General features: G+C 47.5%; 1 protein-coding gene across 13 annotated transcripts in view; it reads left to right on the top strand.

The window, feature by feature from the left end:
• Positions 1 to 14424, top strand: part of MSI2 (musashi RNA binding protein 2) — a 187444-nt gene that overhangs the window by 53614 nt on the left and 119406 nt on the right. For all 13 annotated transcript variants that reach the window (XM_042880056.1, XM_042880060.1, XM_042880066.1 and 10 more), the window contains exon 6: positions 11731 to 11823. In XM_042880056.1, coding sequence (XP_042735990.1) covers positions 11731 to 11823 — 93 coding nt within the window. The remainder of the gene's footprint in view (positions 1 to 11730; positions 11824 to 14424) is intronic.

The raw sequence follows: 14424 nt of genomic DNA, 5'->3' as shown, positions 1-14424 counted from the left end.
ATTGTTGTTATCATTACTGTTATTGCTGTACTGGAGCCAGTCGCTGCAGTCGAAGGCAACTCATTGCAGCCTCACACTGAGCCTCAGCCCGTCGCAGAGCTCAGGCCCCATGTCCTGGCGGTCACTGCACACTTATTACACAGGGTTATGAGGTGTTTTCACCTGTGTGTAGTGCTGTAGGAGCTCTGAGCTGATGGAATGACCGCTGAAAAGCGGGCAAAGCAGGGAGCTGTGTTATCAGTGATGTTGGACCCTCTGAGGTGCATCTGGAATGCTCGGTGGACCATCGCTGGCACTGTGTGCTGCTGGCCGGTTTTGCTGTGGTCGTTACCTTCTCCGGGGGTTTTACTGTGCCAGAGTGCCTGGGAATTCCCTTTTGGGGTTGGGAGGTGCTGCTCGTGGGGCTCCATGAGGTACAGCCCCTGTCCTGCAGAGCTGGCAGCTTTGGCAGGCTGTGGCTGTTGTGTTCTTCCATTGGGACCAGTCAGATACGAGGGTCTCTTTTGGGAAATTAGCCTTCGCCTCCCCCTCTTTTGAGGCCCATCTACTGTTCACCTGCGATCCCACTCCTTTTGCTGTCATTTCAGTCTTCCTTCCAGCTAATTGACTCAGGAGATCACGCTAATTTCTCTTGACTGGGGCTGCCACCTTTGCTTTCTCCTGCTGTAGCATGTGAGTCTTCTCTGCTCACCTCTGTTCTGGCTCCAGAAGATCTGGAGGCAGATTCCTGGTGCTCCTGGGTGGAAGCACATGGGCACATTGGCACCATGAGCGGCCACGTGCTGCAGGCTGGGCTGCAGCCCTCAGAGCAGAGCTGGCAGCGGTGGGGCTGTGGTGTTTGCCTCTGCAGAGCTTTCTGTGTTCTGCTTCTGTTCCACCTGCTCTTAATTTCTGTTTTTCTTCTCTGCATTCTTTGATGCTTTTGGAAAAAAAAAAAAAAAAAAAAAAAAAGATGAAAGATTAAGAAGCCCCCAAATTACTGCAGTAGCCACGTAAGAAAAACGGCAGTGGTGATATTAATACCTGTTCTTCTGGGAGATGCTGTTAGTGCCGGGGATGATCTCTATTCTCCCCAGTACTTTACAGATGAGCGCTGAAAAGTGTCTTTATTCAGTTTGACTGTTGCTATTATGTGGCGAGGCATTCAATAAAAGTTGTGATTTATGAGATGTGTGTGGCCGTTGTTGTTTTTTGCTCTGTCATCTATCAGGGAGGGAAAAGCCGGGCCTGATAATTCCTGGCACATAGCTTTTTCAGTTAAGAATGTCAGCTGTCAGGCTGTCAAGAGAAGTTATTTCTCTGTTTTGTTGTTGTTGTTGTTGTTGTATTTAAATAGGCAGAGATCCTGCTTCTTACTGCGGTGCGTTGATAAGGAGTGCTTTCTGTATTGCTGAGAAAGCGTGTCCCAGGGAAAGGTCCTTGGTGAATGCCCACTCAAACTTCCAGCGCTTTGTGTTTCCAACGTGTGACAGCCCTTGATTGCTTAATATAAAATGCGTTCCGATTCTTTTTTGCTGCCTTTGTGTTTTGTTCCTTTCTCATTTACTGAATGGAACGCTTTTTTCTTTGTGACGAGATATTTTAAAAGCGCCCTTTTGCAAAATATGTGCACATTAGATAATCTGGTGTTGCATAAAAGCGCTCATATTTTGGGGGCTTTGTGCATACATAAAGTAGACCTAATTGAAGGCAGAAGCAGTTTGTCACAAATGTGAATATAAGGATGGGGGATGGAGGGAAAGAATTACGTTAAACGCCAGGGTGATGGGTTTTTTTCCTTATTAGTTATTTGCAGAAATGTATCAAAAAGTCATTTTGATGCAGAGTACAATGGTATCACAAACTTGCGCTTTGCATCCTAAGTGCCTGGTTAGAGCACAGTTAGAAGCTGAAATCATTCCTCGATTAGTCCCTGGAGACCTATATAAGTCTTTAACTCTCAGTATGTGGTCTGCGATTTAACAATGGATGACGGATTGCTGAACTTGAACTGAATGAATAACCTGGAATTTTCAAACCTTCAGCCCCTCTGCTTTCTCCTCTCCCCTTCTTCCCAAAGAATATCCATCAAAGCCTTGCTGCAGCTGGCTGCATTTTGCCTCGAGGGCAGAGCTTTGGAGCTAGAAAGACTGGCACGATGCAGCTTGTGGAGCTGGGAAGCAAATCAGCACTGTGAAGGGCTGGGAAGCGTGTCTGGCTGCCAGACGGTTCCTGGGTGCTGCACTGGGGCTGCTTGTCCTCTTGGAGCCTGGGAGGGAGTTGGTCCGAGTGTGCTGCCAGCATGGTGTGGCTGCAGCTGAGGTTGTGGTGACCTCCTCATTATTGTGGTGCTGTTAACCTTTGCTTAAAAGGAAAGAATCTTCCACGTGTTAATTCAGTCTGGGCAAATCATTTACATATTTTGTATCACTGCTAAGAAACAGGATTGGAGAAGTAAGGTGTAAGCCTCAGTGAAAGATGAAGTTGGTCTGTGTGGACTGTTGTGACGTACAGGGCCATATGTGTCTTAGAGGTGTTCGCCTGGTTCCTGGTTTATCTCCTATTAATACAGGAGCGGTCTTCAGCCCCCTGTGTGTCTACACAGAGCTCCCAGCCTTGAGTTGGAGTCTCCAGGGCATTTTCAGGCCATGAGGTTCCTTGGTAGGAGTGAGATCTCCAGCACCCTGCAGGCAGCCTGGCAGGTTGCTCTGGTTGGGTGCGGTGTGGGATTTCAGGCTGAGGTGATTCCTGCTGTGCCAGCAGCCCGTCTGCCTCCTGGTGGGTGATCTGTTGGCAGAAGGGTTGCAGCTTTCCCCTGGCACCGCATCCGTGATGCTCTTTTCTCTTGCAGTGGAACTGAGGTTCGAATTGCAGGTTTATCAGGCAGGAGGCAGATGTAAATGGTCTTCAGATCTGTCTTGAGTCAAACTACACAAGTAGCTGTTCATGAATGTTGTCCCAGCTTTTCATGTCCTGCCAGACCTGGAAATCCAGCCATCTCAGTGACTGGGCTTGTCTGTCTGAGATTCTTGGCAGTGTTCTAATGCTCTAGGTGCTTTCAAGTTTGAGTGTATGGAGCTGTGATAGTCCTTGACACTCAGCAGAGTTCCCCTATGGGGAAGACAGGGAAGGAGTATGTTTCTGGCCAGTTGCTTACTTTCAGTACTGTAGTAATTAGAGACCTGTTGGTATGATGAATCGGGTAATAAGGAGTCCCTTCGTTGTGACAGCTGCTGCTTAGGGAGCCACCAAGACAGCATACAGCACAGCACTGTGCTCACCAGACTAGGGAAGGAGGGAACCAGAACCCCCTCTTCTTAGCTCACAGCGGGGAGGAGGCTAAGCTGATGACCAAAATACCACAATTCAGTGGTTTCTCTGAGCTCTGCAGGTCTAGCAGCCCAAGGGAGAAAAAGAAACGACAGGGCTGTCAACATGACAACAGTTTTCTTCTAATGCACTCTCAGTGCCAAATTCTGCGAGTGCTGAAACAAGGAGAGTCGGTGTTTGAGAACAGAGAGAGGCACCAGGCACGGTCCCTGTGGCTTTGGTGTGGTTTGCAGAGAATTCATTTGTGTAGACTTTGCAGTGAGGTGGGTGAGCGTCCCTGAAGCACTGGGGCTGATGCTGGTGAGGGGCTGGTGTGTGCACTTGGCCAAGGTGGAGCTGGAGGTTGGTGAGCTCCAGTGTAATGTGCTTGCTTTTTGCCTCTTGTCCTGGAGCCTCCGCTTCCTCGATGTGCATTTCTTTTTCTCAAATCCATGCTCAGGCTGGGGAGCTGTAGTGGGGCTGTCCTGAGGATGCCCTGCCATGGTTGCAGCCTGGTCAGTGGGTGGGATCTGGGCAGCGTGCTGTGAAAGAGAGCTGCAGCCCTGTCCTTTGGAGGTAACACGGCACCTTTTGGGCTTGTTTCTTGGAGGAAGGCTGGAGGAGTGTGCTGGGAGCGTTTGGGCTGTTGCCACATGAGAAGGGGACTGGCACCTTTCTGTGGCCTGAAGTACTGAGCCACTGGCGTCCTGCTAGAGATGGCCGTGTCAGAGCTGGGTGCTGAGTCACGCCGTGTGTTCTGCCATCCAAATGCTGAAGTATAAACACATCATTTTTTGCAGAATCTCTTGCCAAGTACTTGGATTTACAATGCTAACAACTTTAAATAAATTCTTCCTGGAGATAACTGATTTATTAGGCTCCCACCCTTCTGAAAGTGAAGCTAGTCGCAATTAGCAAACAAAGCAGCATGAGACAGTTACCATTCTGGTAATAAATCTCTCGGTGTTGAGTACCACTTGCTAATGGGCTTTGCAAGTGCGACCATACGTCAGTCAGCGTGCCGTCAGCCTGGGCAGCAGTGTGTGCAGTGCAGAGGCTGTCAGCACGGCGTGCTGGTGGCTGCCATTTGTCCAGGCAGGGTGTGCTGGTGGGGGCTGCTTGGTGCTGGGCAGGAGCTGGGCGTGCTGCAGCCGTGGGCCTGGCTGCAGGGCCGCTCTTGGCGTGTGCTCCTGGAACACGTGGGCTGCGTGTGCCACCACAGGTAGGAAGCGGTCCTGTGTTGTTTCTGCACGCCTCATGCCTTGCTGTTGGCAAGACCGACGGTCTGCTTCTTCCAGGTTGTTTCCATTGGTAGCCCAGCCCTGCTCCTTCCCCACTTTTACCTCCTGCTTACCTCTTCCCAACCCCGTGCAGTAAGGCTGCCTGCTCTGCCAGCCTTCTACCTCCTCTTGGCTCAGGATTCTAGGATGTGGCTGACAAGAGAGCCCTCTGAGTGCTGGTCAGGAGGCATCGTTGATCCCTGGCTGCAGCTTTGGATAAACAATTGGTCCAAGACCTGTTAGCGTGGTTTCCAGCGCTGGGGAGATGCTTCCTGCTGGGTTTGTAAAAGTGATCTAAATGGATCCGACATCCTGGCTATAAAACATCTGTAACATTACACATTTAGTTATGTTACTAGAGACTTGAGTTCATTTTGATGGGTAGTATTTTATCTGCTACTTTTCCCCTTCTGAAAGCAAAGCTTTCTACAGAGGAGGATTTATAGAAATATCTTTCTAGCACACGCAAAAAAAATCATGCACGTTAAGATGTTGGAGTAAAGGAGAAATAATGTCTTTTTTTGGAGACCTTGGCTGATTTATCGCTTGCTTGGTAGTTTGCTACGACCTCCCTAGCTAGGAATAATATTTTTATTCTTCCTTTAATAACAGTAATGTCAGTAACAATGTCTTGCACTCTTCCAGCGTCTTCAAATCAGACTTTCGGCAGGTCAGAGGTTTGAGTGACGCCTCACAGGCTCTGGTGAGCTGTGAGATATTTTTTTTTTGTTCTTTTCATGGAAACCAAAGCACACAGCACTCGATTGTGCAGCGTACTCAACCTAATGAGGCTTCTACAAGCTCTGCAAGTTAAAATGTATGCTTAAATGCTGAGCCTTGCAGACTCCGGCAGAGTTTCTCCCAAGACTCTGATATATCAGCCCTGCAGAGACTGAGATGACTTGTCCCCTGGTCAATAAGGGAGTAAGCATCACACGAGGGAGACAAGCTCTTGTAGCTGCAAGGTGCTGCCTTCCCTGGAAGAAAAATCAGGATATTTTCTCTTGTCTTGCTTCCACTCTTCATTCTCGATGTCGCTCCTCAGGGGCCCTTTTATTCCTAGTCAAGGGTTATTTGATCCGCTTTAGAGCCACGACTCTGTTGCTTTTATAATGGCCGGTGAGTTTCCTCCCGTCTTTCTTTTGTGAGGAGGAGGTGGGAGCAGGGTAATTCTTGCAATTCACCACCCCGTTTATGTGGGGAGGAAAGAGAATGAAAGAAAATGTGGTGTTTCATAGGATTGTGGAAGTATTTCAACAGCAATAATGAGCAAATGTGGGCATGTTGCAAGATTTCAGCGGTCTCACATCAGAGGAAAAGATCACCCTTGTGAAAAAGCCAAGCGGTGTGTTGCATAGACATGAGCTTGACTCAGCATATGAAGTAAAACTTGCTCATCAGTAACTGATTGCCATGTGCATCTCTATTATGTAGATGAAATTAATCAAGGCTAAGGGTTAAAGTTTTCCATTTGTTCTTTTCAGAGAAATCATCTGGAGTGTGTTGGGCGGGAGGTAAATTGCTTTATGCATTTCTTTTTGCTGCTTGTGAATTCTTCTGTTTTAGCAGAACATCATCTAGAATCTTAACAGAGGGCTCTTAGCACTGATTTGTCAGGGCTATCACAAAAAATTAGTTGGTGCTAACTTGGAAGTATTTAAATGATGCCTGCTTTCTGTGCTGTAGGGGCAGTAAGATTTTTTTTTGGAGTGATCTCGCTGTTTGCAGCTGGAAGAATTTTATAACTTACAGGACGTGCACTTCTCTGAGTCTCCACATTGGGCTGTGCTGTTGGCTTTTGTGAAGTGCTGCGTTGGGCCTCCAAATGCATTTCTTCTTTCTCCTTTTGGCAAGCGCACGCGGCTCTGTAAGAGCTCTGTTAGCCACAGCACTGCGTGCTTATGGGTGTATTGACGGAGCTGGCTGCTTGGCACACCAAAAGGTACGGCTGGCTGAAGGTGTAACTGCCTGTGCGAGCTTTCTTAACTTCAGAGGTAAGTGTGGAGCAGTGAGGGAGGGGAAGATGATAGATTTTGCCCATGGGACAGTTTTTTGCCAATGGCGCTGCCCTGCGTCAGTTTGTCCAGCAGTGATGGCTTTGGCTGAGGAGACCTGTGCAGGATGTGTGTTTGAGGGTGGCCCCGTGACTCTGTGGGCTTTTGCCTGGGCAGGGGTTGTGGGGCAACCTGGCAACGTCCCCTGGTGTCTGCGATGCCCGGCAGCCCGTGACAGCTGCAGCCGTAGGCAAGCATGACAGCAAATCAAAGGCACTCAGCTTTGGCTGCTCTAACTCACGTATGGATTTTAATGGGGTCGTTATGACTCAAATCACAGAAATATTGGGAAGACTCTTAGCTGGGCGTTTTGTGTCGATGGGAGCTGGGCTTCCCACTCTGACCTACTTTGGTGCAGCCTGGCGAAGAGGCTGCTTCGCTGAGAGCCCTGCTGCTGAACGTGCCCTTGGAAAGGTGTTCTCTTACTGCTGGGTGTCCTGGTGGAGGACAAAGCTTTCTGGTTGTTTTTTTTTTTTGTATGGCACCATTTCCTTCCAGAAAACGATAAAACACGAATAGTGAAACTGATGAACCTTGTAATGGTCAGCTCTGCTGTGTTCCCACTGAGCGCTTTGTATGGAGGGCCCTGGGCAGAACGCCGTCCCCCCTGTCCTGCAGTACAAGGTGAAGTTCTGCAAGAGGACTCTGCTGCAAAATCTGTGGGCTAAATTGCTTCTCTCTGGGACTTTTGTCCCCACATTACGTGGGTATTGCAAAAATCCTTCCCTTGGTACGTCTTCATATTGAACAGTGGTCTCCTTTTGTGGTCCTGAGATGTCTTCCTATAGCAATAATTGTCTTCATTTAACGTATCAGCGCAGTTTTGAAGTGCTGCTGAGCAGTAATCAAGCTGGTATGGTGGATGAGTCGTCTGCAGTCAGTGAATATTTAGTTACCTTTCTTCCCATAACCGTGTGTGAGAAGCTAACACGACTGGGGGATTTAAATAGATTTGCTCTGTTCTCCTCTTCCTGCCTCCAGACCTTGCTTCCCCTACGCATAAAAAGAGTAACCTGGAACGGAGGAGGAGGGAACAGCCCTGCGGGATTCAGAGCAAGTAGTTGAATCAGGGCTGAGGGGCTGTGATCTATTCCTGTTCTCTGGAGGGTGTGAAGTCCGGCTCTGGTGAATTTCACTGTATCTTTTGATTTGAAACTTGAAGCCACGTTTTGCTCAAAGAAATGCTGAGCTGTCCCAGCTGGGGCTCATTTTCGGGAGCATGGGCAGCTGGTCGTGGCTGTGTGTGCAGGGGCTGCGCTGCCCTGGCTGTGCTGCTGCTGCTCCCAGGAGCTCTGTGGAGGCTGGCTGCAGCCAGGACAGCACTGGGGAGGACCCTGCCTGTGCTGCAGCCCTGCAGTTGGTTCTGGCTGGTGCTGCTCTGCTGCATGAAAGCCACGTTGCTTGTTCTGCCTCCTGCCGATACCACGGGCATCTGGCAGGGGGCAAAACCAGCAAACAACCAGCCAAAAACCAGCTCTCTCAAGCTTAACATCAAAACCAAAGACAGCTAAAAACTAGGAAGACAGCTGGGACTAAATTGGTTTTGTTGATGAACGGCTTGGGAGAATACAGTCCGTCTGTATTTTCCACGGAAATCAAGGGAACTGAGTGACCCCACCAGGAATCTGTGCTGCTGGGTGGAATTAAAGAGCCCTTTCATTGCTGCGTCCCTTCTGTAGCTGGCGTTGGTTCTCACAGGATGACATTAGCTTACACAGGGGTCAGGCACAAGGTATTTGCACTGGCTAAGTCTTGCTGAAATCCTATTTTGAATACTTAAGCGTGTTGTACGTGGCACGTAAAGCTGTGCTGCCTTTACACAGGATTGAGTTTTTCTTGCTCTTGGGGAGCTTTGAGTGCCTGATGTTTGCTAGCTGAAGGTATGTAGTACTATGCAGGAAATACGTCCGTCATTTCTCAACCATACAGTGGTTCTGGCTGAGAGGATGGCTGGTGGGGTGTTTGCTCACTTTGTGAATGGAGAAAAGTTGGCAGCTTTCAGTAAATGTTCTTTCTTTCATCGTGGGCTTTGCACTGTGTTCCGGTTTGTTTCTTAATAGCTTTTTGGAAGTTGCTGTGAGGATCCTGGAGGCCAAAAAAAAAAAAAAAAAAACCACCACAAAAAACCTGGAGAATTCTTGCTTATGGTTTTTGTTCTGCTAAAGAAGCCTAGCAATTTAGTTAACAAGATCACTTCCCCTATTACATGAGTTATTGTTGTTTTTAATTAGAGGTAATGCTGTAGTTTGGATGTACAACACAATGGGGTATAAAATGCAGTTCAGCATATATACTAGAGATGATTTTTCCAATTACAAACCTATTTAGAAGGCGGATGCATTAGAAATGATGAAATGTCAAACTGCAGATGAGGTGAGCAAGCTGGAATACACATGCACCCACACACACACTCAGAAGCACAAGAGGAAAGTGCTCTGGAAAACTGTTATATATGCATAATTAGTTTAATCTGAAATTAATGCTAATTTCAGCAATTTGTGATGCAGATTCATTATTAGTACTCCAGTCCATTTCCACCATTCTGAGATGTTGAGAATGGGAAGGAAATGATTCTTACAGCCGTTGTCCTGAAGTCAAACGCAGAATTCCTGCGCTGTGTGAGCTGGGCCTCGGCGCTCTGCACGTGCTGGGGGTTTGGTGCCTGAGATTCTGAAGTTCTTTAAATTCCAGAAATTCTTTCATAAATCCCCTTTGCCCATTTTGATAGTCATGATAGCAAGAGAGAATGGGGGGGAAGAGAACAAAGCAGCCTAAGAGCAAAATTGATGTGTGCGGGCACGGACGGGCGCAGAGCTGGAGGCACAAGCTCTGCAGAGCCGTGCGGGTTCCGCTCCTGTGGGACGGATCTGTTTCCAGAGGCAGTCTTCAGCCTCTTCTTCTGGGAAGACTGGCTTGATGTGCCACAAACCGATCTCATTACAACCTTAGCCTAGCACAAAATGCCATCAAACCAGAAGAGCTGTCGTGCTGAAGCACGGTGTATTTTCCTGCTTCTGCACCAGCTGAAGTGTTTGCCAAACACAAAGGCAGATGTATTTCTGAAGAGCCAAGCCAAGAGAGAGATTGTAACCTTGAGTGACTCTTCGCAGTTCAGTCACATGTTGAGTTTTGATTAGCTGCAGCACCAACACCGTGCACAAACAAAGCGGTTCTGCAGATACTCGCCATTAGCGGGCTTCATAAGCACCGTTAGGTCTCCCTCTCCCCTGTCGATTCCCACTACAACACAGACAGACGCCATCAGCGTGCAGAGACTCCAGAAACACGTAGAGTCTGCGTTCTGTGCAGAGCTTCCGATAGCCGTCGACAGCTCTGCTTTGCTGCACGTTGCTGAGGTGTGGAGCTGGCAGTGGTGCCTGCTGGCCGACCCGGCGCTCAGTGCTGCTCCGAGGGGTTGTGATGGATCGGCTCCGATGGCTTCCTGTCGCTGCCTGCTGGCACGGCGCTGCGAGTGAGTGCAGACGGATGGCACAGCGGGTTGTTCTTAGGTGTATCACAGAACATCCCAAGTGAAAAGGGGCCAAGAAGGGTCAGTGAGCCCAACTCCTGCACTCACCTATACGTGTGTTTCTGTAGAATTGTAGGATATTTTGGTTAAAGATATGCAGGTGCGTTTTCACAGCCAAACGAGACGTTCTGATTTTAAAAAGCCTTTGGTTTTGAACAGAAACTCCGTGCCTGGCTCAGCTCTACATGCTGGTGCCCCTCAGCCTGACCTGGCCTTCCCCAGGGCTGCGTTCTTTGCCTGGGCAGTGAGTGCTGAGTACTGGAGCCGTCTGAGAGCAGGGATTGTGAGGGCAGGCTTCATTTTGGCCTTCACTTCTGTATCTAGAAGTGATTTCTGAAACCATTTCCCATCTCACATCACACAGTCAGTATTGAAATGTTGTGAATTTGCTTGTCATTACCTGTATTTTCTTTGACTGAAGCTATTGAAACAAAATAGTCTTTTTTTTTTTTTTAACCTTCAATCTTCTTTCTAAAAGAAGTATTTCTCTCTTTTTTTCTTTCTTGGTCAAATATAAAAATGAAGATAATTTCAAATATTGCTTTAGAATAATTGCTTTCCTCCCTCTTTTGTATGACAACAGGAGCTTGGCCTGATCTTCATCAGATGCCAGCAGGCAGAGGGCTCCTGGCAGCCCTGCGAAATCCTTTAGTTACAAGTTGGCTTTAGCCAATTCTTTATTTGTAAATGACAATTTTATACAGGAAAATGTATGCTTGGGCTTCAATTTCAGAGTCCTAGATTGCATTCAGGAAAAAATAATTGAATTTTTACACTATTTTTTTTCCTTCTTAACTTACAAAAAAAAAAAAAAAAGTGCAGCTCTGTAAAGCATGGGTGGGGAGTGATGGAGGGAAATGTTTGATTTGAATGGCAGCAGAGATGGGAGTGATGGGTCTGTGCTGCTGTGAGGCGGCCCATTGGTGGTGGACTGGCCCTGCAGTGACACCCACTGCCCTACTGCTGCTGCTCCTAAGGGCTCGGGTCCTTGGGCTGAGTCCTGTCCATCTCAAAGGGTTGTGGGTGATGGGTCACCTGGAAGTGCTCCACAGTGCTCCAGCATCATTCCTTTGCTTTGTGTGGACCAGCCTGGGCTGCGGGGTCTCGCCTCCTGAAGAATTTCAAAGTAATTGTGCAAGTTCCTTTTAAAGCCACCCGTGGAAACTTAATATCAGTAATGTAGCAGTTCAGTTGGATGGAATTGCCTTGTGTCTGCTAAAGAGTGTGCTTTGTCTTTAGGAAGGAAGGGGGAAAAATGCCGTGCCTTTCTGAGATGGTAGCTATGAGGAATCCTTTTTCCCTTATATTTGCATTGAGAAGCACAATAAAAATCATTTATTAAAAAAAAATATCCGGGGGCTAGAGTTGTTATTGAGTGCCTTTACTCATCCATTTCTCAAACAAAAACAAAACAAGACAAAGAAAAAAAGTATCTAATCAAATAGAATCTGAATTGCTTTTGTAGAGAAATATTCTCATTAACTGGGCTAGGGATGGCATCTGAAGAATATATTTTTTTTCCACATATTGTTTGAAATAATCTGGTTAAACCATATGCTTGTCTTGTAATTTCTTGCAGATGGTCACAAGAACAAAGAAAATATTTGTAGGTGGATTATCGGCTAATACAGTAGTGGAAGACGTAAAGCAATACTTTGAGCAGTTTGGCAAGGTAAGTTCCTGCCTGAGTGAGCGCTGCATTCTTTGAATTCTTCCTTCTTTTCCCTTTCTTTTTAAAGTGTTTTGAAAAAACAGAAGTGCAGTGAGGCCTGTGCTCAAAGGAGAGCCACATTTTCTGCTTTGCAGTCTAATTTTTTTTGAAGCCTATTTAAGTTTGTTTTGTGGTTCCTATTGTTTGCTGCATTTGAATGTGTACAGCATCATCCAGCATTGTCAGCACTGCTCAGGGTTAAAAAAAAAATCAAAACAACAACAACAAAAATCACTGGGAGTTGAATTTGTGTTTGTTCAGGAGGAACGCGACCCTTACCTGAACGATTACACAGTTGTCTGCTCCATAACATAAGCCTCCTGTGAGCCCTGATTCCAGCAGCTGAAGGAGGCACGGAGGTGTGTGAGAGAGCTTGCGAAGTTGTGAAATGCCTTTAGGAACCATGTGAACAGCAAGAGGGGAATGGAAGTCACCACATTATCCTTCTGTTTCTTACTGAAAAATCTTTAGCAAGGCCCTTGTGAAGCACACATGGAGTCCTGAGGTCATTAAAAGCAGAGTTAGGCGTGGAGTCGGTGCTGTCCGAGGGAAGCCTGGGCCTTGCCCCACTGTTCTCTTGTGCAGCAGAACAGCTCGCACCCTGCGGTGGGCGCCACTGCGGTGTGGGGCCCCCGGTGCGGCGCAGCGCTGCTGGCTGTGCTGAGCTGACGGCAGGCGGGGTGGGCAGGCCCTGAGCGCAGTGCTCCCCATGGGCGCTGGACCTTCGGTGCTCTGTGCAGCTCGGTTTCTGCCTTCTGGATTGCATCGACTGATGATTTAGATGCTTGATTGCCTGAGCACGCAGTGGGATATCCCAAAGCAAAGCAGCTCCCATTCCTTGTAGTCAGTTTATGTTTCTTTTATCTGGCTCTGAAATGCCTTGGCCAGGCAGTATTTTGTTGAGAGCTGAGGAGGGGAGTTTATAAACTGTTCCTGTGCTGGATTGGTAGTTGTTTTTCAAGCCGTTCACTTTATTTTCAATAATAATCTTCGATTCCGGCAGGATGTTTACAGCCTGCTGAGCCTTTTATTAAAGGATTACACGAGCTTTTGGATGTTTCTTCTGTAGTTACTTCTAATTGCGGAACTCCTCTAACCTGTATTTTTGAAGTTAATAATAGTTTCAATAAAAGTGCTTTGCATATTGGCTGGATGTTCTCTTAATCTAGTCTTTTTAATTTCACCATCTGGTAGTTTCATGTTTGCAGTTTTACAGTCCTTGATAACGCAGACAATCGGACTGCATTTTTTCGGTAGCAACTTGTGGTTTGGGATGCTTCAGTTCCTGCTTTTGTGCTCTGCCTTTCTTGACTTTAAAGAAGGGTTTTCAGAAAGGAATACTTTTGAAGAATCAGATACTCTTCAGGTGTTATCAGTTGAAGGCTGAAAAATGAAGGAGCTGGAAATAATTGTGTAAGTTGTGAGCAGGGCTGAAACCCTTCCCTTTGGCAGTGGAGCTGGGGTTCATCTCGCTGAGGCTGGCAGTCCTTGGGACTGGGCTGCTGTGGGACTCAGGGCCAGCAGGGTGCTGCCCAGTAGCATTTTCCAGGTGCATCCATGTCTTGTGCATCTCCGTGCTACATTGTGATCAGGAGGAGAGTTTGAAGGCAGTGGCATTTTGGAGGCGCTCAAGTGCTCTTGACTGCACTGTGTTGTTTGTCAGCTGGCAGTTTGGTTTGGGGGTGTCTGAGGTGATGCCTGCCAGGCTCCAGTTGTGAGAAGGAGCAGAGGTGATTAGTGACCCTCGGAATCATGGACTTGTGGTCCAGCTGGTTCAGGTGGCTCAGTGCACTGCAGTGGGTGGGTTGTTCAGGTACAGGGAGGGCTGTCCCTGTGGGACCTGTAGGAGCTGCTTCCTTCTCTTCCATGCCCATCTCCTTCCCAGGCCTTACCTTCACTTGCTGCTTTTGGTTGCAGGCTCATGGTGGCAGAGACTGGTGATGTGTCCGTGTCCTGCTCAGCACACCCCTCTCCTGTCAAGTCACTGCAGTAGGAACAGTGCATTATGACTGATGGCAAGGATTGCATTTGGTTAGCGCTTTCTTAAAATAAAAGGCAATTGCGTTACATAATTAGAGAACAGCAGAGCCGCCCATGCTTGATAAGAACATCTCAGGTGACTTCCTCTTTGAAATGCTGAGCTTTCTTATTGGTGTGAATAAAATTGCTTAACGGCTGCTGTGCTTCTCAGAATCCTGTCTGTACTTGCTGCAGAGAAGAGCTTTGCAACCAGGGGCGGTTGTTCTGGTAACTGGAGGTTGCTCTCAGTGCAGCCCGTGGTTACAGCCATGCAGCTTTGGGCCAAGCTGACGCGCTAATTTAACGGGAGTTGGCACGAAGGGCCCTGAAGTGTTGAATTTGAAATAGTTTCTTTCTGAAAAGTAAATGTCAGAACCTTTCTCTCCAGTAGAAAGAAAACTGCCTTTAATAAACCTTTCCTGACTTCACCAGTGGAAATGCCTGCCAGCTAGCACACCAACAAATGTGGTAATGATAACTCTTGAGACCTTTATTGTGAAGCTTCTGATATGATAGTTATTTCTTTCAGTAAAGCTGAAGATC

Source organism: Lagopus leucura, unplaced genomic scaffold (genome assembly GCF_019238085.1).
Source record: "Lagopus leucura isolate 7727_CA_CO unplaced genomic scaffold, USGS_WTPT01 Super-Scaffold_100024, whole genome shotgun sequence".
NCBI classification, from domain to species: Eukaryota; Metazoa; Chordata; class Aves; order Galliformes; family Phasianidae; genus Lagopus; species Lagopus leucura.
The sequence above is the reverse complement of the archived record's forward strand: the minus strand, read 5'-3'. Positions and strand labels throughout refer to the sequence as shown.